We start from the raw sequence: 27430 nt of genomic DNA, 5'->3' as shown, positions 1-27430 counted from the left end.
AAAAAACCAACACAAAAAAGAAGAAAAAAAGCCTTTTTTTTGGTGGAGGGGGAAGGGAAAAGGGGGAGGGACAAGTTAAAAAAAACCCACAAAAACAAAAACCCCACACACCACCCTCCAGGAATTTTCCACCAAAGCTATAATCTCTAAAATGCCCCTCACCCCTTTCTTTTTTCCAACCCGAGTGACAACAAAAGTTTCCTGAACTCACTGACACAAAACGTGGTCCGTAATGTCATGGGGAAACAGGGCTTCAGCAGGCAGTGGCAGAGCTGGGCTTTTACTAGCAAAACCACCCGATTCACCACCGCTCTCCCACCTCCAAACCCTCCTGGACATGCCTGGCAGCATCTGCCAGGAGATGCATCTCTGGTTAACCCACCGGTGCTCTGCAAGGATAGTCCAGGACTTGTAAGTCAGCACTGCCTGTCCCAAGGAGGAACAGCAGGGTTTGCTGGAGGTCAATAGTAATAATAATAAAAAATAATAATAAACCAACAAACAGGGACAGAGTAACTTCAAAGTTTTCTGGAGTGACTGTTGGCTGCTCCCACCATTCCTCCCAAGAGAAAGACCTGGCAGCCCCCAAGAGCTGGTCCAAACCCCCCGTAGACCACATCCCAGAGAGCTCCCACCACATCCCATGGGTACCCGCAAGGATTAACCATGCATCCAAGACCAATAGGATGAACCACACTTTTGCTAGGATGTCTGACGAGCACATGGCATCACTGAAGACATCAAAAAAAGAGAGATCTTTGAGCTCAAGTGGATCCTACCACTATTACCACTAGAGATGAGTATTCAGCGTCACTGCTTCAGTGTTTTTCCTATAGGGTAGGCTACTTTGTCCCTCGTACAGACAGTAGTCACAAGGGATTGCAATATAATTTCACTAGACGGAAGCTGGAGGTGAGCAACCCTGCAAAATGCAGAGAGACTGCAATTGAAAAATCACCTCTGCGGGGTGTACAGAAAACCTGGATGTCCTCGCTGCATACCCTGCCACATGGGGCTTATGCTGGCCATCAAGTCAGGGTATTCAAACTAACTTGTGACAAGTTGTTTACTAATAGAGAAAGCAAGGAAGGCCCATTTCCCATGGACTTCTGTCTTCTCCTTAAACACCAAGGGGTTTCCAATGTCCAGGAAAGGTTGGATTTATATTACATTGCCCTCAAAGCATTAACTGAGTCTTCCTCCTCTACCTACCCATCAGTTTTGTCAAAACTTTTTGCAATGCAGTCTTCCGAGTCCATCAAATACAGGTTTAAAAATTCCTGGTGCTGCAACCCCACCTGCATGATTGTGAAAAATCACATTTCCTTAGAAAGTCAGGGTACTCATCTCTGCCAGAAGTGTCCTTTTGCATCTCTCCCAACATAGCAAAGCAAGAAGCATCCACTCACTTTCAGTAACTGCTTAAATTTAGCCTATTTTCACAAATACCCAACCATCAACTTAATCAACCTAGAATCGGTGGTGTAAAACTGGGCCCTAGCTGTCCCGAATCAGGTACTAGAAGAGAAAAAAAAAAAAAAAAAAAGAGAAGGAAAGAGAATGTATTTCTAATATTTAGGCTGTCCACTCAGCATCTTTGTTCCTCCATCTACTAAAAAGCCTATGCCAAAGAACATTCTGAAGAGCATTTGAGAATTTTTTATTATAAAACATGAGTGTTACTTGCCAAAAAACCAAAATACACATCCATGCCATCACTGCTACAAAATAAGATAAGAAAACTTCTTCCTATACGAACAGGAAAGGTTGTTTTCTGCTGCTGGAGCGTGAAAGAATACGACTTAAGCACAAGCAGGAATACGTTATTTCCTTAAAGTAATGTATTTCTATGTGCTTAAGTAGCTTTTTAACGACTTTTAACAGTGTGCTTTTAGTTCAAGAGAACTGCAGTTTCAGAGGGACTATGACCGAAGCCTCAGCTGTTCAAAACAAAGCGAAAAAAACCCCACACCATCCTCTGAAGCAACTTCAGAGCAGGAGCACCATTTGCATCATCGGTTGCAAAACTGACACTTCCCAGTCCTCTCTGTGACAGCTTTGCACAGGAACTGATGCTTTCCAGACTAAGCCTCTTGCCCATCCTAATTACTGCTCCTGGGGTCTCCGAGCTGACTCCCAAGAAGGGTGGAGAACTTTGTTCCATGGAAACAAGCAGCCAGCTCAGCCAGTTCAGTCAAAATTCAAACAAGTACTGAAACTTACTGGATAATTAAATCCAAATGCCACTCCCAAGCCTCTCCGGCAAAAGGGGTGTTACAGGCTGCTCGCTCTCCATTTGGCTTGGTTTGAGCGGGCAGAGGGTGCAGGATGGATGGCTCTTCCCAGGGGAAAATGCCAGGGAATTGATAGGAAACCCATGCCCAAGGGACATGCAAGATCAGGTTCTCCTGATCTAGCACTGGCAGGACCCAAATATGCAGCAGCCTTGTGAGAAGGCAGCATTGAGACTACACAGCAAACATCTCCCCAAGCTCTACCACGGCTCCAGAGCAAAACAGCTGCAAGTTGCACAACACCAATGAAGTATCTGCAGAGCTCAGATGGACTCGGAGACTCATGGAAACCACTGACTTTGTGCAATGTGAGTAGGTTCTTGCTCCTGAACAACCTTCTGGCCCAGCTTCACTCTTGCACCGTTTTGTACAAATTCACTTAAGGTATTGTAGGTTGACAGGATGAATTACTTGTATAACGAAGCCTGCTCTCTCTCCAGCACAACGTGTAAACGGGAATACTTCTACTATGGAAGAGCAGGACAAAGAAAAGCTGATTACACAGACAGCAAAAATGAAATGTAAAAATCAGTTGTGTTTGGCCGTGTCTTTTTGCCCCCAGTGTCTCTTCTTCCATCTTCAGCTCTTTACTTTCAGCTATTTCCCTTAGTGGGAAACTCATTTCTTTCTTCCCTACTTCCCACCATCACCCCAATTTTGCACTTTTAAAATCATCTTCCTGTGACAAAGCTCATTTGATCACATCACCAGCCCACCCAATCAAGGACCACTTCCAACCAAATATAGTAGAGGTCTCAAAGATATTAATGTCCCAAAGGTTTGGGGGCGGGGGGAAATCCATAGTCACATAGAGGAGATGAACACATGGAAGAAGTCAGCCAAGAGCCCTCCCAGGAAGCAATGACAAGCAGAGCTACAGTGGGCATGGGAAGGTTGGTTTTATACTTTAATAAAAGTACACTGATTCATTTTGTCAGGATCTTATAAAAAAGAGAATGCCTTCTTCTCTCATCAAGTTTTCAGTTCTGTAGTATGTTAAGACTCACAGGTCTAAGGCTCTACCAATGTGAATCTAGGGCATTCAGCACTTAGTAAAATCAACTATGAAGTGAAATCAAAAAGCCACAAGATGACACATCTCTCTGCCCTTCAGATACATGTTTCCGGTGCTGCTACATGCCTTCGGTTCCAGTGTGCATGCGGGAGAGAGGAACTTGGAGTTTCAGTCTTAGTACAGCAGGCTCACTGCTGCACGAGAAGAAAAAAAAAGGCAAGGGAGAAATAGTGAGCCTGAAGGTCAACACGGACCACCCAAAACAATTCAACAGTCAGGAGAGAAAGCAAATGAAAAAGGGACAAAGGAATAATTTAGCTGTGTTCAGATGGTCTAGACAGTGCTGTTGTTGTTGGCTTCACTAATAGGTCATTACTAAGAGCAGCTTACGGTAGTTCCATGAAGCTGCTTCCATCAACACTGCAAAAAAAAAAAAAAAAAAAGCACCAGCTGGATGAAGCACACAGAAAAGCCTGCAGAAGTAAAACACAGTCTTGTAAAACACGACAAGTTCTGATTTCGGCCTCTCACACACACCAGGCAGAGCTGGGGCTGGGAAAAGTCGGGGAAAAATCCTGGGCGTTGCAGAGGGAAGAATATTGTCCTCTGAGTCATTACTGAGCAAGGCTGGAGTGTGTAGCTAAGGGGCCGCACGCTGTCATATACGCTTCCGCTTGGATCCAACGTAAAACCACAGACGTGACCGCTTGTGGTCACTAAAGATCCCATTGTGCTTTTCACAGCTGTGATGTTGATAGCCCAGTTCAGCCGTTGTGCCTGTGTAAATTCCAGCAGCACCCTCCATCGCTAGCATCCACCTCTCTGGAAGGTGATGCAACTGCTGGGGATATCCCCAGGCAGAGGGAAGAGCTCTGTGAAGGCTGAGAGGGGATGAGGAGAGGATGGGAAGCCTCACAGAACCATTGTCGCCTTCAGTAAGAGCCCTTTCAAAAGGCAAGACTTTGAACATATAGTGAAAAAAATATTGCAATGTAATAAAACATACTGAAAAGAAATATGGAACCACATGACTACAACACTAACAGTCTTAACTTTGGCCTACAAAGGACATCAGCCTTCCATTTTCTCTGTTTTTGGAAAACATTTTTTTTTTTATTAACTGGTATACAAGGTTTATCATTTACCAAAGAGAACCTCAACTGAAAGCGAAGACTCACTACCTCAGCATCACTCAGTACAAAGGGCAGTCTCTGTCCTGATGGACTTTCAGCTAAATTGTCAGCTGGAGACATGAGTGTTTTTTATGTCTCATTTGATGAACAGGAATCTGAGACAGACAGAAGTCTTGCTCAATACTACACAAGTCTGCAGCCAGAGCTAAGTACATTAATGGAGCTTAAATTCAGAAAGGACTTGACTTGATCTAGCCTTCCTGGCTGTATACAAAGGCCACAGAAATTCATTTAGCAGCCTCTGCATCACGATCTTGACCTGGAATCACACAAAACAGCCTCTTTCAGAAAGCTGTCCAGAAAGTCTCAGTTTGAACAGTTCACGCACTTATTTCAATAACCTCTCTGTAACAAATATCTCTCTAAGTTCCAGTTTGAGTATAGCTCGCTTCATATTCTACTCATTAGATCTTGATATCCCTGTACCTTAGAGACCTCCCTATTAACAGAAATCCCCCCTCATCTTCTGCAGGTATTCACGGACTGCTATCTCATCCCCTTTTAACCCTTCTTCATTTAACTAAATGGAAACACATAGCTTCTTACATTAGAGTAATCCTTAATTCATTCCTACAGCTCTTCCCAGTTGTTTTTTTTTTTTTCTTCATGAAGAGCAGAGCAAACATCAGAGTAGCATATAATGTTCAATGGCCACAACACCTTTTCATTTCAATTTGCAGTGTAACCATGGGGTAACAGCAAACTTGGCCCACGCGTTACAGTGAAAGTTCATGTCTACTGGGCCAACAGCAACTTGGGCTGCCCACTGCCTTCGTTAGAAGGTCAATGTCATACCAGTCCTTCCTGGTATGATGCTTCCTGGTCCAGGGAACTAGACAACACTAACTTATGCAAAAGCAGGTGTCAAAGAACTTGCTTGTGAAGACAAACGCTGCCTTTTCTCCAAAAGCCAGAGGAAGAAAAAGCTTGGAGGTGAAGAGAAACCCAGGACTTTTGGGTTTCTTCAGTACCTGCAAACACTATCAACAGACATGTACTGCCACCAGGATTCAGGCCATGCACAAAATACCAGGCGCTGAGGTACCACGACAGCATGGACTCAGTGATCTTAAGGGCCTTTTCCAACCTAAATAATTCTATGATTCTAAATAGCAGAAGGGATCAATAAGTAAGTAACCACTGTCACAGTGACCGACCCAGTCAATACTAGGAAGGAGTCCAGTGAGCTAGAAGCTCAAGAGCCTGACTTGGATCATAACAAAAGCCTCTAAGCAAGTAAAGAAGGGACCCAGACACACTCACAGGCAGCTACAAATACTGTTTTGTAACTCACCCCCCTTAGAAGGGCTGCCTGGGAATGACCTGCCGCAAAACAGATTGCTGCGTGCATCCACCTACTGACAGAGATGCAGATACACCTCCATGTAAATTAAACCAACACGCACAAATCATTTTGCTACTGTCTGCAGCAGTGTTCAGTATCTGATAAAGAGAAAAATGATCCAGTTACCCTCCCCCAGTCCAGATTACTGTGCACTGCAGCAGACACACCAGTGGAGCACGTTCCTTTTGCAAATCAGCAAAGGCTCACCAGCAGCTGGATCCTGCTGCCGTTCCCCCTCCTGCAACCCCACCCAAGGGATGGCAAGGTCACCCCTGTGTACGGCTCGAGGGCAGGGCACAGCTCAGCAGGTCACACGGAGCAATTCTACATGAGGAAGTGAGGGAAGACCCTTCTGATATGCAGGATTTCTTGGCAGGAGTTTGCTCACTGACGTCTTAAGCTTGGGACACACAAATTCACACAGATAACTAATGCCGTGAGGTGCTGGGGTTTCTTGAAAGCACGTTTCTCCTTATCAAGGAGTTATGATGCTAAAGGGTGCACCATCTAATAGGTATAGAAGACTATTAATACGTTACCTGACAAATTGATAGTAAACGTTTGCTCTCCATAAATGGCATCATTTTGGATTTTGAATTTTGCTTTTGTAGCACAACTAGTAACTGCTTTGTGAAAAGAAACAAAACCAAACCCATCAGAAGCTTTTGACAGCTACAGACATCCATCACGCCAAACGCTCAGTAAAACATCTGTGGTTTTAGGGTACAGTTATACTATCTCACAGACCCTTTTCTCAGGGGTAAAGATCATTTTGAGAGTTCCTGCCTCCTATTCCCCCTCTACCCCATGCTATCCCTCAGGTGACCCATACACCTATTGGGAAAATTGCAGAGTCAACAGATCAGAGAACCTGTTTAGATCAAAAACAACCCTTCCCTTTACATCCCCTTGCAAAAGGAGACAGAAATTAGTGCTCAGGAATGGGCTTGAGGGGAAGGCAAAAATCTGTTGAAAAAAGCTAACCAATTATTTTTTACATTATAATTACATTATAATTAGTAAACTATCAACTAATTCTTATCACCACAACAGGACCCAACCAGTCCCCAAAATAATCATGTACATAAATAAGCAAACACCTCCAATGTAAGGTTAAGTGATTGGGCTCTTAACATGTCTGCACGAGCACTGAGAAAACAGCAGAAGAGAATAAACTAGCAAATAAATATGCTATATCATAATGTATTGAGATACTGTATGCGTGATAACTAAGAACTTCAACTACCCTCTGAATTTCCCCAGGAAAAACAGAAAGCTAAGGTAACACTACTGGGAATTCACTTCAGTTTAGGTAGGGCAAGAGTGATGCCCTTAAAACACTGAGTGATCGCTGTCTTGCAGACACCAAAACCAAAACCTTTTGAGGGCATTGAACAGCAAGTTTTATCGCTTACGTAAAAGTTTCAGTGGCTAATCCACAAATCATACAAGAAATTTCTCTTGATGAACGCGAAGGCTGTGGCACGATACTGACATACCCTCATCCTAGAGATTTACCAGGGACTTTTGCAATGGAAAAGGACTCAGGATCCAAAAGGTGTTTGGTTTAGCTCAGCAGGGAGGGAAAGTAGGGTTACGTCTGCAGTTCATTACAACCCTCTGCTCCCAAAATAGCCATTCCTCTGACAGTGCCGTGCACAGTAAAATTCCACGGGATCAGAGCTGCCGGCAGAGCCTTCCCATGCTCTGCCCTCCTCCACGAACCGATCCCCGTGCACACTCGTCACCATGTCCCCCATACATCCCCGCACACGTGGAGGGCAGCAAAGCCCAGCTACGAAGCCATTTTCCCCCCCAGATACAGCCCGTGTGACATCCCGACAGCCAGATTTGGTTAGGGCGAAGCAGCTCAGGGACGAGGCCATGTAAACTCTCTGGCGTTACAGGATGAGGAGAGCTGCTCGGAGGCTGCACTGTGATGGGCGTCTGAGCTGGTCAGCTTGGAGATGGGCAAAAATCTTTGCCCTTGTGGGTTTATCCCATGGCTTTCAGATAAAGGCTCAGGCACAAAACCCGGCCTCCTCCCTCCTTCTCACAGCCCCCCTCCTCCAGCAGCGCGATGCCGCTGGGCCCCTAACAACCTGGGGGGGTCCAGCCATGGCACCCCACACCCTTCAACCCTCCTCAGCTAATGGGGCAAACACCTGGGTTAAAACTGGGTGCCATTTGGTGGTGGGGGGAAGATTTGCTGAAGAGGGCAGAATTGGGGAAAACAGGAGCTGCCTCTCATATCCAGCCAGCGACTTGGATCCAGGAGCAGGAGACGTGATGGTTCAATAATAAAAAACACACCAGTTTTTAGTGATATAAAGGGTTTCAGTGCTTCTCCAGCACTTGCTGACTGACCCCGCACCCTGTCACCAAGGGGCGGCGGGGCTCAGCCCAGGCCCAGCCACCATGGCACCCCGAGCTGCAGCAGGGTGCACAGGCCCATCCGCATCCCCAGGCCATGGGGGACAGGACAGGACCCTGGTGTGGTAGTCATACCCACCATCTCTCTAAGAAGTCACCCCTCAAACTCTTCTCCAGCCCCCAGCAGGCATCATTTTGCTGCCAAAAGCATGGCAGCATGGTGCCTAGCCCTGGATCAGTCCCCAGCACCGAGCACACCATGCAGGGCTGGGACCCACAAGAGGAGTTCTGACCAGCTCTACGCTCCTTAGACTATTTTTCTATGTAGTCAACTAAGCAAGATCAGCACCCAAGCCCTGCCCTGTCACCTTCCATAGCTAATTGTCAGCCTGCCGCCTGCTTTGTCCATGCCACCTCGTGGGCCCCCAGCCAGCTCCCCTAACGCCTGGGCTGCTCCCTATAAGGGGAGCAGACGAGCCCACTCCATTTTGGGGGAGGAATTTGGCCATACCCCCACAGGCAGTGCCCAAGCATGGGCCATGACACATTTTGTTGGCTACCACAGATGTAACTGGGTAAGCTGCTTTGCCTCTAAGCACCTCTAAACTTGGCCTTGAAGCAGCGACCATAACACAGACCGTGTTTGCAAACCCATTTGAGGCGCGCAGAGAACGACGAGAGCGCACCTCAGTCCCCTGCTACCAAAGTTCGTAAGGAGTTTGAAAGCATGGCAAAGATTAAATAAGGAAGTCTCTGTTAGCCAAAGAGCAAGCATTTACCCCACAGAGCACCAAAAAGAAACTTAACCCAGCCTTGACCGTTCCAGCTGCCAAAGGCTTCCCAGCCCGGAGCTGGCTCCTGCACCGGAGGGCTCCCACTTGCAGCCCTGGGGAAGGCGGGAGGCAGAGACAGGAATACGGCAGTGAGAGTCAGGGCTTCCCTGTAAAAGCACAGAGTGCTGCGAGATAAGCTGTCCTAAATGGACGTGGTAGACCTCTTGGACAAACCTGTTGTTTTTCATTTGCTTTTGCAGATTAAAGTTAGTCTAGGAGAGCTGCAAAAAAAAAAAAAGACCCTTAAGAAGCAAAATTAACCACATTTAAGAAAATTTTGTATGCCTGTAGGTCCGCTGAGCATTGGGAAAAAAAAAAAAAAAAAAAAATAGAGGGGCTGTTTGGTTTTATGGCACGATGCTTTTCCTCCCACAGCATCTGCTTGCAAAACTCCTCACCACTTCAAAGGTACTAGGTACTGGTTTCTCTCTCTCATCCCACAACAAACTTTCACAGCTTTTTTGCTAACCCTGCCCTTTGCTCCACAGATACTAGCTGCCGTTTCCTTTAATGGATTAACATAATTAAATTAAACTTGGGGCAATTTTCCAGCCTGTTTTCCTGCTAAGCTTAAAATTTGCTCCTTCTGGAGAAGGGCTTATGCGCCTAAAAGGCAGCCTATTTTTTTCTACCTCTATCAGTTTGGTCTAATAAAAGATATTACTTCTCCCCCCCAATCCATACCTCTCTCTTGAGCACACTTGAAAGGAGAAAAATGTTTACCCAGCGAGAAACATAGCTGGCAAGTTATTTCCCCTGACTACCTCCGATACCTTTGAAGGTTATTTGCGGGCTCATAAAGACCTCTTTCTCCCTCCCAGCCCAGCTACTTCCAATGCTCAAAGCCACAGCCCAGAGCCTGTGAACTCCTAATCTGTTGCTGCAGCAACAGCTGCAACGTCCCAAATACAGCGACGCAGGTCTGGTCCCGCATTCCCCAGGTGCCCAAAGCGCCTGGCGTGACCCTAAACAGGAGCCCTGGGTGCAATGGACACAGTGCCAGGAAAGGGAGAAGGAGACATGGACACCTCTTAACTCGGACACCTCTTGAAAATAACAAAAGCTGAGCTAGAAAGCCTGACGTGCCTTATTACAAGATAAACTGCTGCAATTCAACCTGAATTTTTTTTTTAATAGCTCTCCGCATACAAAGAGTAAGTGAAGAGCAAAGAGCAAGTGAAGAGCAAAACCATTGCTTTAGATTGAGGAATGAGGAAAACAAGGCATGGGAGAGCTGAGACATCAATGCCTGTGTGCAAGCAGATAGGGAGAGTCGGTCTCTTCTCCCCCCACCAACCGGGGCAGTTGTCTCCATCTCAATGGCCCCCCAAAAAACACCAAATTGGGTTAAATGGCCAGACCGTGGCTGTGCAAACAGGCCCCCTCCTTCAGCAAGCTGCTGTGCCTTCTGCCAGCCCAGCCTGCAACCTTCTTCTCCAAACACACCCACTCTGTCAAGGCAATACTGTAAATAAGCATCATTCTCCCATCTCCTGCACCTCAGATTACCTTTCTGCTGAAGCAAAGGTCACGCTTGCTCCAGAAAAGTACTAAAGACGTAAACCTTTGAGTTGTACGTACATACGCTGAACAGAATAGATAAGCATTCCTGGAGTTTTTATCATTAGAAATACACATGAATGCACACAGCATTTCATAGCCAGAATGAAGAATACTCAAATAATTTTTAAATAAAAAGAAGTTAGGCAATAAACATGCTGGTGCCTTTTATACCAACTTCTGCAGGTTTTTTTAATAATATTTGTGCTGTGATATCATGTTTAAACACAGCAATTTTTAACAGCCATTGACCATGGTCCTTTCACTGTGTTGTATTTGAGATGTGGACATCTTTTGAAGTGTCATAGGCACTCGCTGGGGCACAGCTACATCTTGATCAAATTATAAAGAGGTCTTGGAGCCTCACAGAGAGGTAGCAGATGGCAATGGACTGCGAGCTGGAGGAATTGCTCTGTGCCAGGAGTGAGCGGTGGGACATCCTGCTTTAGGACACATGTTCTCCACTCCAATTTTTTGCCCATTATCAAGACTGAGAAAACCAATGTGAGAGGCACATGTCACTTGGACTCTCTGAGGCCCGAGAAGAATGCCAGCCCAACCACCATGTTAAAAATTAGTATTATTCATCCAACCAGCAGGAATTACAGTACCAAACTGACAGGAGACAACCACTTCAGGCTCCGGCACTGTTTTGGATGATCAGTATCCAGAGAGGTGTGTTGGGGACCAGCCTTCCTGAAGATGCCTCTCTCAGACCCATGCTCAGTCATCTTACCCCACTTCACCTCCATACCCAAGGCCTGACCCACTCAAGAAACATGTGGTCAGCTTCTGAAGCAACGACTGAACACCTACAGCATGACCACATCTCTCCCTCCAGAAATCACAAAGTCCTTCCAACGCCATTTGCACCTACAAACCATCCCACTGTTCTCACCACCTTCCTTTTCCATACAAAGAAAAAGTCAAATGCTTCGGTACAAATACAACTGTTACACATCTGGAGTAAACTGTCCCAAGACAACACTAAATGGGAGTCCAAGTGATTTATTGAAGACCAAAGCATGAAGCAAAACTAGAACAATTCTGTCCCGAGATCCTATGCTGTATCCAGTTGGTCTTCTCTGAAATTAAGCCCTCTCATCTATCCTGCAGAGAGATGTCCAGATTCTTCACAGACAGCACTAAGAGAATAAGTGTCAAGTGACATGGTCATGGCTGCGTCTATGCATCATAAGACCACCCAACACCAAGGACTTCTGCTTAGGCTGGCCCCAAGCTGGCACATGTAGAGATACTGTCTTGGACCTGCAACAGCAGAGCAACGTACCCACAGCGCTGGGATGCCATGGCTGCAGAGGGCTAGTCCAAGCCCACTGTACCGCATGACACAACCAAACTGCTATGTCAGAGGTGCAGCGCATGGAGATGCCAGAAGTCCCCACTTCCCATCTTGTGGTCTCCATACAAGGTCATACAGCTTCCCTAGAACATGTCCAGGAGTGAACAGTCCTATGCTGAACTCTGAGACACTAAGCAGTCTATAAATAGGATCCTAGGAAAAAAGGTAGACCTGGAATAGACCTTCAGAGATCACTTCATCCAACACACCTCCTCTGTGGCCCACCAGAAGGGAATCAATGACATGACTGCAAATTCCCTGCTCTTCCCTTGAAAACGCTCCCCCATCCCAATGCGTAGAGGAAACAAACTCACTTCCCCCTCTCCTTCTATATGTGTAACTAATAAAACCTCAAAATTTAGCCTAATTTTCTGTGCGTCAGCAAAGCTGTTGCAATGATCCTTTAACTAACAACCAGCACTCAGTAACACTGATGAAGATACACATCACTTCATCCATCTTGCCCCAACAGTCAAGCCAGAGACCAGACTCAGGACTGCACCGTGATGCTTTCTGAATGCAGCCTAGCAGATCTAACCGGTCCTTACACAAGCATTGATGCTACGTTAGTGACGAGCTATAGCAATGCTCCAAGCAATGACATTTGGGGAAGGGGATATGAACAGCACCTTCCACCCACACACAAGTGGAAGCAGAACTGCAAATCTGCACAAGACTCCTACCAATTCAGCTCGCCTTCCCAAAAAACCAGTCACAATGCCTTGCAAAAGGGTGCTCTCTTCACTACGGTGTTCCCGCAATTACTGCTTCCCCAGTGCATCCATATTATGTTTACAGCTGACAGTCTGAAGGCACCTCGAGCAGTTTCTATCAACCGCACTCTCTGTAAAAGAAGTCATCAAATTGACTGTCTGCTGAGAACTGGACTGGAGTCAGCAACTCATTCCCTACTGGTGCTCAGAGGGAGTCTGAACTTTCCTTCTTAAAAAAAATAAAATAAAAAAATATTGCATTGACAAAGGAGTGGCTTTTGCCTTCAAAGTGAAAATGTCTCTAAAAAATTTAGGGGTTTTTCACCAGGGATTTTAAACTGAAATTTGTCATTCTTTATATTGAAGAAGCAGGTCTGGACTTTCTATTCCCTTCCATTTTTTTTTTTTTTTACTTCGCTTTAAAATAGTCCTCTCCCCACAAAATCTCTGTTCTAAGTAACAGAGAAAGAGCAAAAAAACCCAGAGAGGTAAAGCCAGGATGGGGTAAACACTGCTCTTCTCCTTTCTCCATGGGGGAGGACAAACAGTTAAGGTGTGGCAGTGGCTTCACATTTTTCATTTTTTAAATTCAAACCACTATCAAACTCTGAACCACTTTTCTACCAGTTTTGCAAGGCCAATCCCTAAATTACTGGTATTCCCCCCACCTCCTTTTTTTTTTTTTTAAGCACCATTTCAACCAGCCCTGAAAAGTTTTGGGTGAACTTGTGTAAATGCTGCAAATCTAAAAATGAAGTGCTCAGCTTCAACCAGTATGCTTCTGAGATCTCTTCCCCTTTCTTGGGTCACGAGGTCAGGAAGCCATTTCAGGAGATTAATTTAGTCTCCTCTGTAACCTGCCTCTTCTGGTGAAGGAAACAGGACAACCCAAGCTCAATTAGCTCCACGTGTTAATCAAGCACTGACACCCACGTGAGGTAGAACCTGGTCTCATTCTTCAATCTGCTGAGCTTTCTCTTTTCAGCAAAATTAAAGAAAAGGAGTAGAAACCCTTACAGTTGCTGGAGCTGCCACTGGCTGGCAAAATGGCTTGTAGACCACTTTGGAATTGTTTTTGTGGTCAATGTTCGTTCTGCAAAGAGCTTTCTCATCCTTTGCCATGCTCATAAATGCATGAAATGCTGGCTGAATCCCAAACCCAGCAGTGCTGCTGGCGGTAAGGCATGCGTCTCCTGTGGAGCCCTTTAGCAGGGATGGGAAGACAGCAGGCAATCCCTCCAGCTGTGTCCCACCTGTGTGACAGGTTACAAGCACAGCAGCAGAGCATGGACATTTTCCTGAAAGTAAGGTATGATTTTGCAAGAGTAATGTGGTAAGTTTGATGGCCAATGGCATGAGAAGCTGAAGGAGGCTGCGGCTCTCACGCTCATCTCCTGCTCATGTGAGACAACACCACCGACCTGATTGCTCACATGCTAAAACTGAGAGAGTCCGGCACTTCTAAGTGGTCCCAATTTCTGACATAAGTTTTCTTTAGCAGCAGAGATAAGATAAAGATCATTATGTACCTCCAGAGCTACAAATAATTTCCACTTTAAAAAAAAAGTCTCCCTCAGCACCACAGAGCATCTGATACAGAACTATTCCAGTGGAAGAGGAAGAAGGTGCAAGTAATCCAGGTCACCGATTAGAAAAGCAGTATACTCAGGCTCTGTTTGAAACAGAAGCTTCCTTGGGAGAAGAGATACAGGGAATTAAGATGCTCTGCCCAGAAATACAAGGCAGACTTGGGAAGAGACTCCAGCTAGAACATGACCCACCAGATCACACTGATGGTAAGAAGATAATTTGTCCAATTTCGACACCACGGGAAGGCAAAAAAAAATTAGAATGCAATGTAATATTCAGGCAAACCATCTTGGCAATGTCTCCCACTCTGTTGTCATGCGTGGTAGCCCAACCAAAATTAGCAGACTGCAGAAAATTAATTGCTTCAGGGGAATCCAGTTCTTACCCATCTTTCCATCTACATCAGGCCTCCATTCCACCGGTCCCAGACACTTGTACCTTATCCTCCACTCTCAAGCATCCACCCTGTAATAACAAACATACACAGAGTTTACAGATGAATTTTGACATGTCGACAGAGACTGAACAGGACCACCCTTCACAAAGCATTTCCCCACCATCACCTGGGCTGGAGGAAAGAGGAGAACCATTTAGTTAGGCACTGAGACCAGGAGTCTGCCCTCCTCTACACACCCCAAAGGTAACACACTACAACCCCGGTACCTTTTTGTTTTTAAAATCTTGGAGTAACCACCTTATACTTGTGCCACAGGTCTCCTTTTGTTAAGAGCAGACCATCTTTAATACATTACACCTTTAATGTATTTTTACATTATTTAATGTAACCTTAAAGCAGTATCATCTTTAATGCAATACATTTGGCAGCATCCCTGTGAAATAACACTCACTTGGGGAACAGACCGACAGCAGGACATGGAAAGTCAGTCCCGGAGGCAGCCAGTATCAAAGCAGAAACCTAAATTTAGGCCTTCCAAATTCCAGCCAAGGTTTCTCAAGGTTGGACCAGCCTTCCTCTGACCGCATGGGAAAAAAACCCTGGGTCTGGGCAGTTGTCGGCAGCAACATATGCCCCATACATCCCTCTTAGCAGGCCGTGCCCCTACAGCCTTTCCAGAGTCCCTGCCTGTTGCCAAGTGCTACTCATGGCTGTCCACTGATCTGCCCAAAACCGATGCAGAAGGGGATTCAGTTACCTGGCATGCTGCATTTAGCCAAAGCTCTGTGCCCAGCAAAGGGGTGGGTTTTTTTGCTCACCCAGAAACTTAGAGTGTAAACCTGAGCCTGCTGGAGTCAGTCTTGCTCACTAGTGGAAAACCTCATTTTACACTGAACGAAGGCATAACCCACCTCAAGATGGGCACCTTTTAAGCAGCAATGTGATAGAAGTGATCAGCAAAGACCAGTCCACTTCAGCTGACTGATAAGCACACAGATTTCTTGGCCATAAATCTGTGTGATAGCATGAGTAAATGGAGAGACATCTCAGTTACTTCATCTGACTTGCACGGAGAGAGTAAGACATTCCTGTCCTGCAGTCACTGCAGGCAACATTGCCCCAAAGTCAATGAGAGCTGTGTATACCAGGACACAGATGTGAACTCTGCAGTGTTATGCATCATGGATTGGGCAGAAACAGCAGAAAAAAGGCACTTTGAAAATCTCCCAGCTCAGTCAGATCAATTTAAACACAATAAAAAAATCTGAAGTGAACCAGGAATGATTGCAAGCGTGGATTAAAATGATTTTCTGCAACTCTGGCGCCTTGGTGCTGGCAAGCAGGAGGATATTTATCCAGCCTATTTTGAGAGAGACGAGCAGGAAGGGAAAGCGATAAGAAAGCAGCAGAGGCGGAGACATCCATGTGCCCCGAAGTGCGTTGTTCCTTTTGCTGCTGCAGCTTCCTCTCAGGACAGCACCATTTAGCCTAAGAACCCACAGCCGCCGGGGTCTCTGCTCTGTCCATTTTCAAGACAAAGAAGGAGGCAAGGAAGTAACTAACAGGCTTAGAAAGGTTTAAAATCCTATCTTGAGAAGGAACCGGTCAGTCTATGCAAAAGTGGATCAAGAGAGAGCAGAAAAACACCAAAAAGTAGTGTAAAAATTCCATCTGATTATAACAAGAGCAGGAAACAGCCCAAATCTTCACTGCTTTTGCTTTCAAAATTGATGCAACACTTCCAGCAATTAAGCTGCATGCAGAGTTTGCACCAAGGGCCACCTGCAGATAGCCTGGATTAACCCTAAATTCCTGGACTAGCCCAGGTTAACTCTCCCATCAGTGTAGTAGACTTTTCTAACGGCTTTTTGGAGACCTTCCAGACCTTTCCAATCCGTATCTAGTTACAAAAGCATGCACCTACAGGAACTGTGCAAACGAACCCTGGAAAAACAGGTGACCTTTCCATCGGCAGAGCCCTGCCCTGTGCTCTTCTCCATCATTTCTGCCATACCAAGCCCCTGAGACCCCACTGCCCAGCTCTCGTGAGCAAACCAGCCCCCGCAGACAGCGCAGGAAATCTCCACAGATGCTCGACAGAGAAAAGGTTTTCTGTTTTAGCAGATCTCTTCAATCCTGAGGACAGCCAGCCTTCAAATTGGTCTGCAAACACCGGCGATTTCCGTGGCTTCCCAAAAATATATACCAGCAGCTTCCTGTTACAGAAGGACAAATTCCTGTTTCTAGTACAAATTCTGCCCTTTTATTATATCCCTTAAAAAAATAGGGGGGGAGAAAGGGAAAAAATATGGGGGGGGGGAGGGAGAAGGAAAAATCCTTCTTCTACTCCGATGCACTTCAAAGCAGCATCCCCTTCTCCTCCCACTAAGCTCCCTGATCAGAGCCTTCGAGTGTTAGCAGTTTGCAGCACAAACCAGTGAGCATCTGAAACAGGGCTCCTACTTTGCACTCCACTGCTCCCACAGCTAGCAGAACCAGCCTCCACTGTAAATCTACTCTAAATCTCCACTGTCAATCTACAAACTACTGCCCTGGTAACCTCGCCATGTACAAATGCCTTCCACAAAGCAATGAAAGTAAGAGGACAGGAGTAACCTCCTCCAGGACACTGCTGGAGGTTACTTATCCTGCAGGAAGGTCCAGTATAGATGTTCTCATTTGGAATACAAGCAGCTTTGATTTGACCGAGCTGAACTCAATTCTGCAGCCGAAGTGGCTCAACATCATTACGGCTACATGAGTGCAGAGTATGAGTATCCACGCGAGAACTATATGCAAGGTTATTAATCCACTTTAAAAATTAATCCCGGTTCTTCCCTTTTCACCCCATACTTCTGGCTGGGAAAGGATTAAGCAGACTGAGTTCATGGGAGACAACAGCAACGTACTGCCCAGCTAGACAAGACTCCAGCCTCTGTCCATCTAAATTGCAGAAAGCAAAGCAGGGGAGGAGAGGATGGAGAAGAGCTGTCTTCCCTGGATGTGCGGGAAGACAAAAGAGTGACTGGAAGAGACTTACTGGGAGGAAGGATGTAGGATGGGGGGTAGGAAAGCTTGAAGAGTGCAGTCCAGCATTGAAAGCTGGAGTCACCAGCAGCCTACCATTGATTTGAAATGGGATTTACAGTATCACTTACCCCAAAAAGGGCTGTTCTCACCTGACAGAGGCTCAGCATCCAACGTAAAACACAGCCTCCAAGTCAGGATATCTTGCCGCTACTGCAAGTGACATCTCCCTCTGCAGTTTACCATCCCCAGGCTTCCAGGGAAAGCAGCACCTACTTATTCCTCCCTGAGCACCACTTAACACTTTGGTTTGAAGTGTAGGGACACACCACCATAAAAAAATAATAATAAGCCACAGTTGCCCCTGAAATATGGCTCAGCTGGAAAGCTACTCAAACTAACATTGCTAAAATTGGGACTTTCCTTGTTTTTTCAAGCAGCAGGGAACAACATGTTGGGCTCAGAGAGTTTAACAAGCAAGAGTCAAGCGGAAAAAATCTCTCCTTTTTAAGAGCTGACCACATTAACTTTCAGCAAGTTTCCGGGAGTCCTGCCAGGGCGCTGGAGTTTTGTATACTACGGAACTGTTAAAAATATTATTGTAAATGTTATTTTCAAAAAGCTTCAGAGGCCAGGGCTGGGGTAGTGTTAAAAACAACAGCAAAGCAAATGAGATTGTTTTAACGGTGAGAATACAAGCTGTATGCATGCTGATAGCTCAGTCAAACAGCCTGCAGGCTTGGCAAAGATGGATTCAAATGCAAAGAAAGAGCGGTTGAAATATTACAGGTTTCCTCAGATCATCTCAACCTTTATCCTTATAGTTTTGTTCTAGACACTATAGGACATTTGTCCTGGTGCACATAGAGCTGCCCTGGAAATGGGATCCATATTTAGGCGCTACACAAAAGAATAGCTAAATTTTGGTGACGCTTCTGACACCTAAGACCCTACTCATGGAAATTTTCTGCTCAGGTTAGGATGTGTCACACAAGGTTACTCAAAAAGTACCCATTTAAGACTATACATCTATGTTTATGAGCATGCAACTGGGATTGACTTTTTGCAAACACTTGTGTAACCAGGCCAGGTTTGCAAGCGTATCTCCCAAGTAGGCTCAAGGGACAAACTGCATGAGCCAAGAGGAGGAGAAGAAAACCTTTCCTGAGCATGCACTGGTCAGGCTGCTAAGCAAGAAGTGACATATATGCATCACCACAGATCACATAAGGAGTAAGCCAGTGCTCTGGGAACCACAGCACATGAAACCCAACAAGCAATTCTATATGAACATGCATCAGTTGAGCTTTCTTCTCCCCGTTTTTGAGGATGGCACCCCAAAACTACTTACAAATCTTTTTCACAACGTATGTTGCTGGGAGAAGAGATCCGTCCTTAAGAGCCATCGTGCACAACGGAGGATACCTTTAGTCAGTGACCCAGTCAATGCAGCTGTATTCAACAGCTGCTTCTAAAGAAAAATCTCCTGAGCCATCCTGTTGATTCCAGCACGTGTATGCAGAATAAGAGCTTTAACACCTGCATGACTCCTGCTGTTAAGTTCCATGACAGCTCTTTAAAACAGCCATTGAGATTTTAAAACCCCTCCCCTCTCAACCCTTCCTCTTCTCACAAATGACTTTTTACTCTAAATGAAATGTTGCAGCCAGCATGCTCCATAAGTTCTTTTTTTCAGTTAGTTTCTTTTCTTGCTTTACAGTAATAATCCTTTTACCAAATTCAGTGAAATAATGAGTCATTTATACTGGTATATAAGATAGCTTTGATTTTGCATACAGAACTCAAACTTCTGGCAACCCATAAAACAAGGAAGCAAATCAAAAGGATTAGAAGGGGTTTCAGCAAAAACCAGACAACACAGCCCTATCAGGTCAGAGTTAATGTATTTTTTTATATATAAAAATATATATTTATATTTATATATAAATATATAACAGACCAGTCAAGCAAAGCAAATCTCCAGAGAACACACGTGGTCCCCACCTGTTTGGTTTTTTACTTGCATCGAGGTCTGCACAGCACAGAACTGCATCTCTACTGAACTCGCACTTGTTACAGAGGAACTGCCTCCTCCAGCAACTGGCGGAGCCAAACCAATTTGCAGACACCCTGATTACACCCCAAAACCCACCTCAGTCCCACCATACACTGTGCCTAAATGTAAAGTTTTAAATCAGGCATTGAAGTGACCAAGTCCAAAGGATCCTAATCTCCTGCAACCCGGTATGTTCATCTCCCCAGAAGCCAGCCGAGCCAGGATTATTTAAACACACACCCCTGCTTGCTGAGGATGAAGGTCTGCAGCTAGAGGATAGCACTGTTCTGCATCATTTCCCCTTTTACAGGGCAAAATCCTGTCCTCAGATAGTTATCTGTGCACTTATAAAGCAGAGAGCCACCCCGATGCAAGTTACACCAACAGAAACCCTCCGATTTCAATGAACATACCCCCCTAAGTGAACACAGCAAAGGGGAAGGTATATCTCTACATACAAGATAAAAGCCAACACAGAAGAGAGTTATAATTTCTTCCTCCTGCAGGTTTTCATGGCCTTTTTTTTGTGTTTCTCCTCAAATGACTGAAGCCTTTGTGGGGGTGAAATTAAAATAAGAAAGCGTATCTGAAAAAGTGAGGCTTCAGGCCTCTTTCTTCTATGTCCCTGGGAAAAGAGAGGAAGAAGAAGGACCAGAAACCAAAAAGGAGGAATAGATACTAAAACCTTCAGATGAAATATGCTCTCAGAAAAGCATTTGCCTCAGAGCAAAATCTTTCCTGGCAAAAGCAATTGAAAGCAATTGGGAGAAAAGCATCTACACAGCACTGATCTGCTATCCGGCATCAGAAATGAAGAGTCTCCGTGAATGAAGCTTTACACCAAAGAGCTGCAAAGCCAACGATGTGCAATGGAGAACCTGACCCGACAGCTGGCATCTGCACAGGGACTGGGACACCCAGTTCTCCCCGTGGGTAATGGTAGGCAGGAACCAACCCTGCCTCTGTGGCTTTGACCTCTAAGAGTATCAAAAGCATTACAAACTTTATGACTGATCCAACATGCTCTAATGGGGAGGTTAACACTAAATGACCAACCTTCGGACTGGGAAGGAGGGAGGTCTGTCCCATCCCCTAAGTGGGCAGCAAGACCTCATGGCAGTATCAGGACTTTTAAGCCACTGTGCCATCTTCCACGCTCATCCCACCTTCTTGCTGACCCACTTATCTCACTTGCAACATCCCGCTGACAGCATACAGGATAATGCCTGTATCTCCTATGAGTTGTCCTACCAGCCTCTGTACACCATCATTTACCCTCAACCGGCTGCGATCGATAGTCCCTCTTGCAGCCATCCCACCGCACAGCTTCCTCTTTAACGAGCCGCAGCCTCACCCCCGCAGCCCGTCTAGATTTGATTGATCACAACACAACTTTCCAATCGACTGCGAAGCCGAGGGATGAGGACTAATTGACCACTTCTTGCTCTCTCAGCAGCTACCTGGTTATTTTGCTCCTTCCTTGCGGGCAAGAAGCATGAGCTCCACAGCATGTGGGGAGACCAGGACCTGAGGACTTGAGGATCAGCCCCCAAGAGCCACTGCAGAATTTGCAAGGTCCTTTTCTTGCTCACACCAGTTCTGCCGAGCAGTTTTGGATTGAGGTTAGACCAGAGGGAGGAAGCTGAGCTCAGCGAGCACTTGGTGGCAAGCGAAGATTAAAAGACATCCTGTGTTTTTGGGCAGAAGGACCATGTTTCTGCACAACCCAGGACACTGCTGTCTCCACAAGCGGCTGGCTTGTGCATTACATTGGTGGGGTGGTGACAGGGTTATGAAACAGAAACACGTGGGTAAGCTTTCACAGAGGTTTTGTTCTCCTTGTCCTCTTGACTTCTAATATCACATGAACTCAAGTACGCTTGCCTTCATGTGTGACTCAACACGATAAAGAGTGAGAGGCATCAACAGTGCAGGAACCAGACGGGGCAGCACACGGCCACACGCTCACACAACCTTACAGGTCTGTGGAGCGTAGGTATCGCCCAAGGCTCGAAGTGTTCAGGGCCTCCCAGGTCTGCCCTGCCTCTCCTGCCAGCCCTTCGCCATCCAAGTTTCACATGGTTGTGGCTCTGCAGAGCCCACACATAGGCTGTTGCTTGCTGCGGCACCACGGCAGCTTCTTCCAGAGAAGAAGCAGCAACCTCTAGTTGCTCAACCTCTCCCACCCACACCCATCATGTAATGGTGACCTGCTCCCCCAGTACAAGGCAGCAGGTCGTGGCTGCTGTGCTCACTCTCCTTCATTCCCCAAGGTTGGTGGGGGGAAGAAAAGATGAGGAAACTGAGGAAGAGGCAGATCTTGCCTCTAAATCCAGCTTAGGGCATTGTAGATTGTAAGGCTGAGCACGACAGCTCCCTGAGGCCAAGCGCAGTCTGCGAGGGAGGCAGAGTGATGAGTAATTTCCTTTCCTACGCCATCCAGTCTGGTGCGGTGCAATGGAAAGTTGCAGGCAGCAGAAGGCTGTGGCCTTCTCAGCCATCTCGGAGGAAGTTTGACCTGAAAACCTTCGGAAGAGAGAAGCCCATCACCCTCAAGAGACCGTGGACCAACCCTGAACTGTTAAGGCAGCCACACAACACCTCTGAACTGGAAGACCATCAGAGCAGCAGTTGCTCAGCTGCTGCAAAATCAGGTCACTTCTTAGGCACAGTGGGGAAACAGTCAACTACTTTTAGAAGAAAGCTCTGGAGAACTACAGTTCAACTCAATATTGATTCCCACGGCCGTTACAGACAGACAGAATTAATTTCCAGGATGGAAAGAAACATATGCCTGCATATCAAAACAAAATACAGAAGCCTTTCCAGTTCTTCAGCTGCATTTCAATGGAAACCAGAAGGCTGTCACAATGGAAAGATTTCAGTTCTCTAATTAATCCTCCCTGCTGAGCATTTAATGCTGCTAATTGATGAGGAGAGGCGGTGTCCAGACAGCGTTTGCAATTGCTTTTTACATCTTTAGACCAAGTTTTCTCTAAATTAAATAATAATAAGGCAGATTTGCTCTCTGCATGCACTGTGCCCTACTCCAACTCTCTCCTCCCTAGAAGATGTCTGGTTGAGGGAAGGGAGGCGAAGCCCATCTTAGAGCTCATTTACAAGTGTTGGAAGTTTTCCTGGAAAACGTCATCTGCGATACTGTCGCTTCCAGAGAAACATGCCAAGAGAAAGACCATTGGTGCCAGGGACACGGTCTGCACTGTGAAACACCCAGTTCCTACCCTCCACGGATCTAGGGGATAGCCTCTCCTGATTCCACAGAGCGATCGCTTTGCCAAGAGATCTCCCATAACACCTCCAGCACCTCCATAACAAAATGCACCATAGTGTCAGGAAACAGATCATCAGGCCACAGCACAGCCCCAGGGGCTCAACACAGTGCCACCACCAGCAAAAACATCTCACTGGTGGCAGAGCAGGCTTGGTTGCTCACTTCCACCAGAGAACAGTCCTGGTCTCTAATCCTAAATATTGATCTCACACTGGTGTTGACCAGGAGACACCTTTGGAGCCAGCGGAGTGATCCTAAATGCAAAAGCCAACAGTGTCAACATGAGGAGGCAGTTCAGCACATGCCTAGGTATGAAATTTCTGCTCCCGTCCCGTACTTGTGTTCAGCATGTGCTCTAGTTCTTCTCTGAATTAGTTAAGGACAGAATCTGTCCCTTTATACTCAACACTCAGTGATTTCAGTCTGGGAAGATGCTGAGGGCTCTAAGCTGCAAATGAAATCAGGGAGTGTGAAATAAAAAAAGTACGCATGCATGAGGCCGTGCTATGGTTACTGAGGAGTAATAAACGAAGCAGTGTTGATGGTCCCCAAGCTCAGGCCTGAAACTCCAGCACGACCCTGTTTGTCATAGCAATAGCATTTCCACCTGCACCTTTCTGACATCTCCTCCGGGAGTCTTCACACACCACTGTCATAGATCATGGCCAACGGAGCCCAGGCCAGCTGTGCAGATGTCTAGCTGGCTGACCTCTCCTTACCAAAAGGCTTCTAATTTTTTTCCCCTATTATTATTACTTTTCAAACCCCCTATTCCATCACAAATATCAAGTAAAATTAGCTTATTCCTAGAACATTAAAAAAAGACGAGCTGACGCCTACACAAACTGAGTCCCAGCAAGTCAATGGGAAGCCTCCAAGCATGCAAAGAATGTTGAGTCTAGAGCTTTTGGCCCTTTTAGTACAAAATCCTGTTGCTGCAAGCAACTTGTGCACGTGCAAGTCGAGTCACGCGCGTGCAGTGTTCCTCACCTGCACAGGCTGGCTGCTAATCTTCCATAGTACCCTGAGTAAACTACTCCCGTCTGCCCAACAGCCTATTAATAAATATACTCAAGGGAGAAAAATTGCACGCCAGCAGGGAGGTGGACAAGATGATCTAATAGGACCTTTTCCATCTCTTAACTTTTATGCTTAGTCACAGGATAAATATCTCCCACATTGTAAAGAAACATGCTGGCTTTGCTTGCCTGCTTATGTTGGGAGAGCGTTGCCCTCTGAAGACATTTCGTTTTCCGGCTGTTATTTCACTCACAGTAACAGGACTTACCCAAGGAGAGTTAAGCAAAGGAGGACTTGCATTTGCCTGGCTTTCAGCTTCAGTGAGCTCCAAGGCACCCAAGCAAGTCCCCTAATTCCTGTCCCAGCAGCCACAAGCAGTGCAGGAACCTCGTTTCTGTATTATCAGAGTACTTGTGCTTCTCTGAGCACTCAAGCCTGATCCCGTCCAAGGTGGCGAGGCACTCAGTTTCCTTTTTTGCAGAAAGCAGGTTGGCAAGAGAACAGACAGAAACATGCCCTCCATCAACCAGCCAGGTCAAGCTTCCTGTGACAGACTGTCAGAAAACAGTTCAAAAAAACCCCCAACCACCCCAGAAAGGGAAACGCAAGGAACCAAAGGGTTTGGGGAAGAGAGAATCCAAATAGCATAGCATAGCATAGCTTGGGTTGGAAGGGACCTTTGAAGGTCATCTAGTCCAACCCCCCTGCACTGAGCAGGGACATCTTCAACCAGATCAGGTTGCTCAGAGCCCCGTCCAACCTGACCTTGAATGTTTCCAGGGATGGGGCATCTACCACCTCTCTGGGCAACCTGTGCCAGTGTTTCACCACCCTCAGTGTAAAAAATTTCTTCCTTATATCCAGCCCGAATCTCCCCTCTTTTACTTTAAAACCATTACCCCTTGTCCTGTCGCAACAGGCCCTACTAAAGTTTGTCCCCATCTTTCTGACAAGCCCTCTTAAGTATTGAAAGCTTACATTGCAATTTCCATTGGCATTGATTCATGCCACTAGCAGCAGCAAGGCCCTCTCTTAGTTTTAAAATGCAAAAGGAGTGCAGTCGTGCAGAGAAAGGTCCAGCAGCTGCATCACTCCACCATCTCCAAAGTGTGTTCAAGCAAAACATGCACCAATATGCAAGGTTTCTACAAGAGACCATTCTCACACATAATCCAAAGAGCAACTGAGAGCCTCAGGATCACAGATCTGCAAATTCCACCATGTAAGGAAAAAACCTTTTACCATATAAATTATATAAAAACCTGCACACCATAAAAACTCCAAAAGCCACACAATCTAGATCTCTTGCAACAAGACAGGCACCAAGGGATGGGGAAGCAACGCTGGAAAGGCAGTCAGGAGAAGGTTTTGCTTCTGTTCCTAGTTCAGCTGCTGGACCACGGGACGACCCTAAGCGTTGACAATTCTCATAGGATTCGTCATTTTTCATAAGTACCCGGTTCCTGAAGTCACATGATTACATCAGAATCCACAGTTCCTTTTTTTTAGTTAAAAAGAAGTACTTGTAGATGTCAAAAGTTGAAAAAAGAAGTCTAAATCATGAAGTTTGAAATGCTTAAAACAAAAATAAATAGGAAAAAAAAAAATCACTATTTTAAACATAATTTTTTTTTTTTGGAGGAACGAATGTGATTCAGGATTCTTTTCCCCCAGTACTATACACTGAAAACCTTAGGCTGAGTGGGGAAGGACTTAATTTAGGAGGGGGTGTGTTCCAACATCCCCATCTGTAAGTTACAGATGAGAAAATACAGCTTTCATAGCAACACCTGCCTAGAAACTAGGTAGCCCCTTTGAGGAACCCTGATGCTGGCCTCCCTAGTCAAAAGAGCATTATGCACTGGGGCACAATATGAAGGCACAGCAGTTTAAAAAAAAAAAAATACAGCAGAACAGCTTGCCAAATTCTCCTGCCACTTATTTTATCCAGCATCAAGCAGGGTAAAGCCCTGGAAGTCAGCTACGCCAGCTCATCTGCTGGCATTCTCCACTCACCAAAACTACCGGATTTATAGCTGCTGATGGGTCTTGCCCAGCAGAAATACCTTATGGTAATAACTAGTCTGTAAATAAGGACTTGACCTTCTGAAAAAGCCTTTGTTGGCTGTTACAGAGCTCATTCTATGCTGCTGCTGAGCCCTGGGGCAGCGCCGCAGCCCACTGTGCTAGCCACCGTGGCACTACAGGCACATGGGCTGCAGCTAGCCACCACTTAAGAGTAATGAACTTTGGCCCTGCATGCAAATATCCACAAGCACAATGAAGAGGAGAAGACTGCAGGTCACATTTATTTCCTTTTTTTGCATGGAAGAAAACTATTAAGATCTAGAAGACTTGGATCTGGGGTGTGCTATGCTATGCATTGAATATCTATGGAAAAAGGGGGTAAACCCTACGCTTTTGATTAAATCAGGTGTCTTTACCTACTCTGCCCAAAGCTAACTAACTAAGATGCATGGAAAGTCAGAGGAGGAGAACAGGAAGGACCTGAGAAATCATGGTGCACACAGCAGCTTCTGGTGCAGGGTGCTTGCACAGGCAGCAACCTTGGAGCCAAGCCCAAGGGGTAGCATCCATTGCCCCGACTTGAGCTCAACTATGCCGTTCCTCGAGCAACAAGCGTTTCCTTTTCATCAGTCGTGCAGCCAGAGACGATAGCAAGTCAGCTGTTCCTGCCTCGCAGAACACGCACGGGGCAGAAAAAGGAAGCCTCGCTGTTCTCGCTGGCAAACATTTCTGGGTTTCTGTATTATCTCATCTTCGAGATTACAAGGAAGTGAGCACAAACCTGTTCAGTCATGTTGTTCCCGCTCACCCCTGGCCAATGGCTGGGCCATTGCACTTCTGTGTTCCTGCTGTTCCCAGGGCAGAGCTGCTGCCCGTGTGCAGCCCTTGGGCAGCTCTAACCCATTCCCGCAGCTCTAACCCATTCCCGCAGCACATGAGGACACACTTCTGCCTGCCCCAGCTGGGGAATTTAACCACAGCCAAGCACTGGCAGAGAACATGCACAGCACGAGAGGTCGGTCCACATCTATTAAATTCCTGAACTCGGCTAACATTGCTGCATACAGTGTTTAACAAGCCTAACCCTCGCTCTTTCCACCACCTGCAAAGCACAGGCACATTAAACCCACCACTCCGCATATCTCCCTATTCAAACCTTCTATACCTTCTGCCTACCGAGGATTTCCACTCCCTTCTCTCTGTCTGCTCTCAAGTGCCTGCAAAGGGCAGCCAGACTTGGGACAGATACTGTAGAGGCTGCTGCAACCTGGTTGCAGAGGTAGCAAAACACTTGGGGACCTCCCGCTATCTGAAGTTATCACACAGCTATC

General features: G+C 46.1%; 1 protein-coding gene across 2 annotated transcripts in view; it reads right to left on the bottom strand.

Annotated features, from left to right (window-relative positions):
• Positions 1 to 27430, bottom strand: part of LOC140648569 (mitogen-activated protein kinase kinase kinase 3-like) — an 82832-nt gene that overhangs the window by 45852 nt on the left and 9550 nt on the right. For both annotated transcript variants that reach the window (XM_072854793.1, XM_072854794.1), the window contains exon 2: positions 14665 to 14744. In XM_072854793.1, coding sequence (XP_072710894.1) covers positions 14665 to 14668 — 4 coding nt within the window. In that variant the 5' untranslated portion in view covers positions 14669 to 14744. The remainder of the gene's footprint in view (positions 1 to 14664; positions 14745 to 27430) is intronic.

Source organism: Ciconia boyciana, chromosome 2 (assembly GCF_034638445.1).
Source record: "Ciconia boyciana chromosome 2, ASM3463844v1, whole genome shotgun sequence".
NCBI classification, from domain to species: domain Eukaryota; kingdom Metazoa; phylum Chordata; class Aves; order Ciconiiformes; family Ciconiidae; genus Ciconia; species Ciconia boyciana.
The sequence above is the reverse complement of the archived record's forward strand: the minus strand, read 5'-3'. Positions and strand labels throughout refer to the sequence as shown.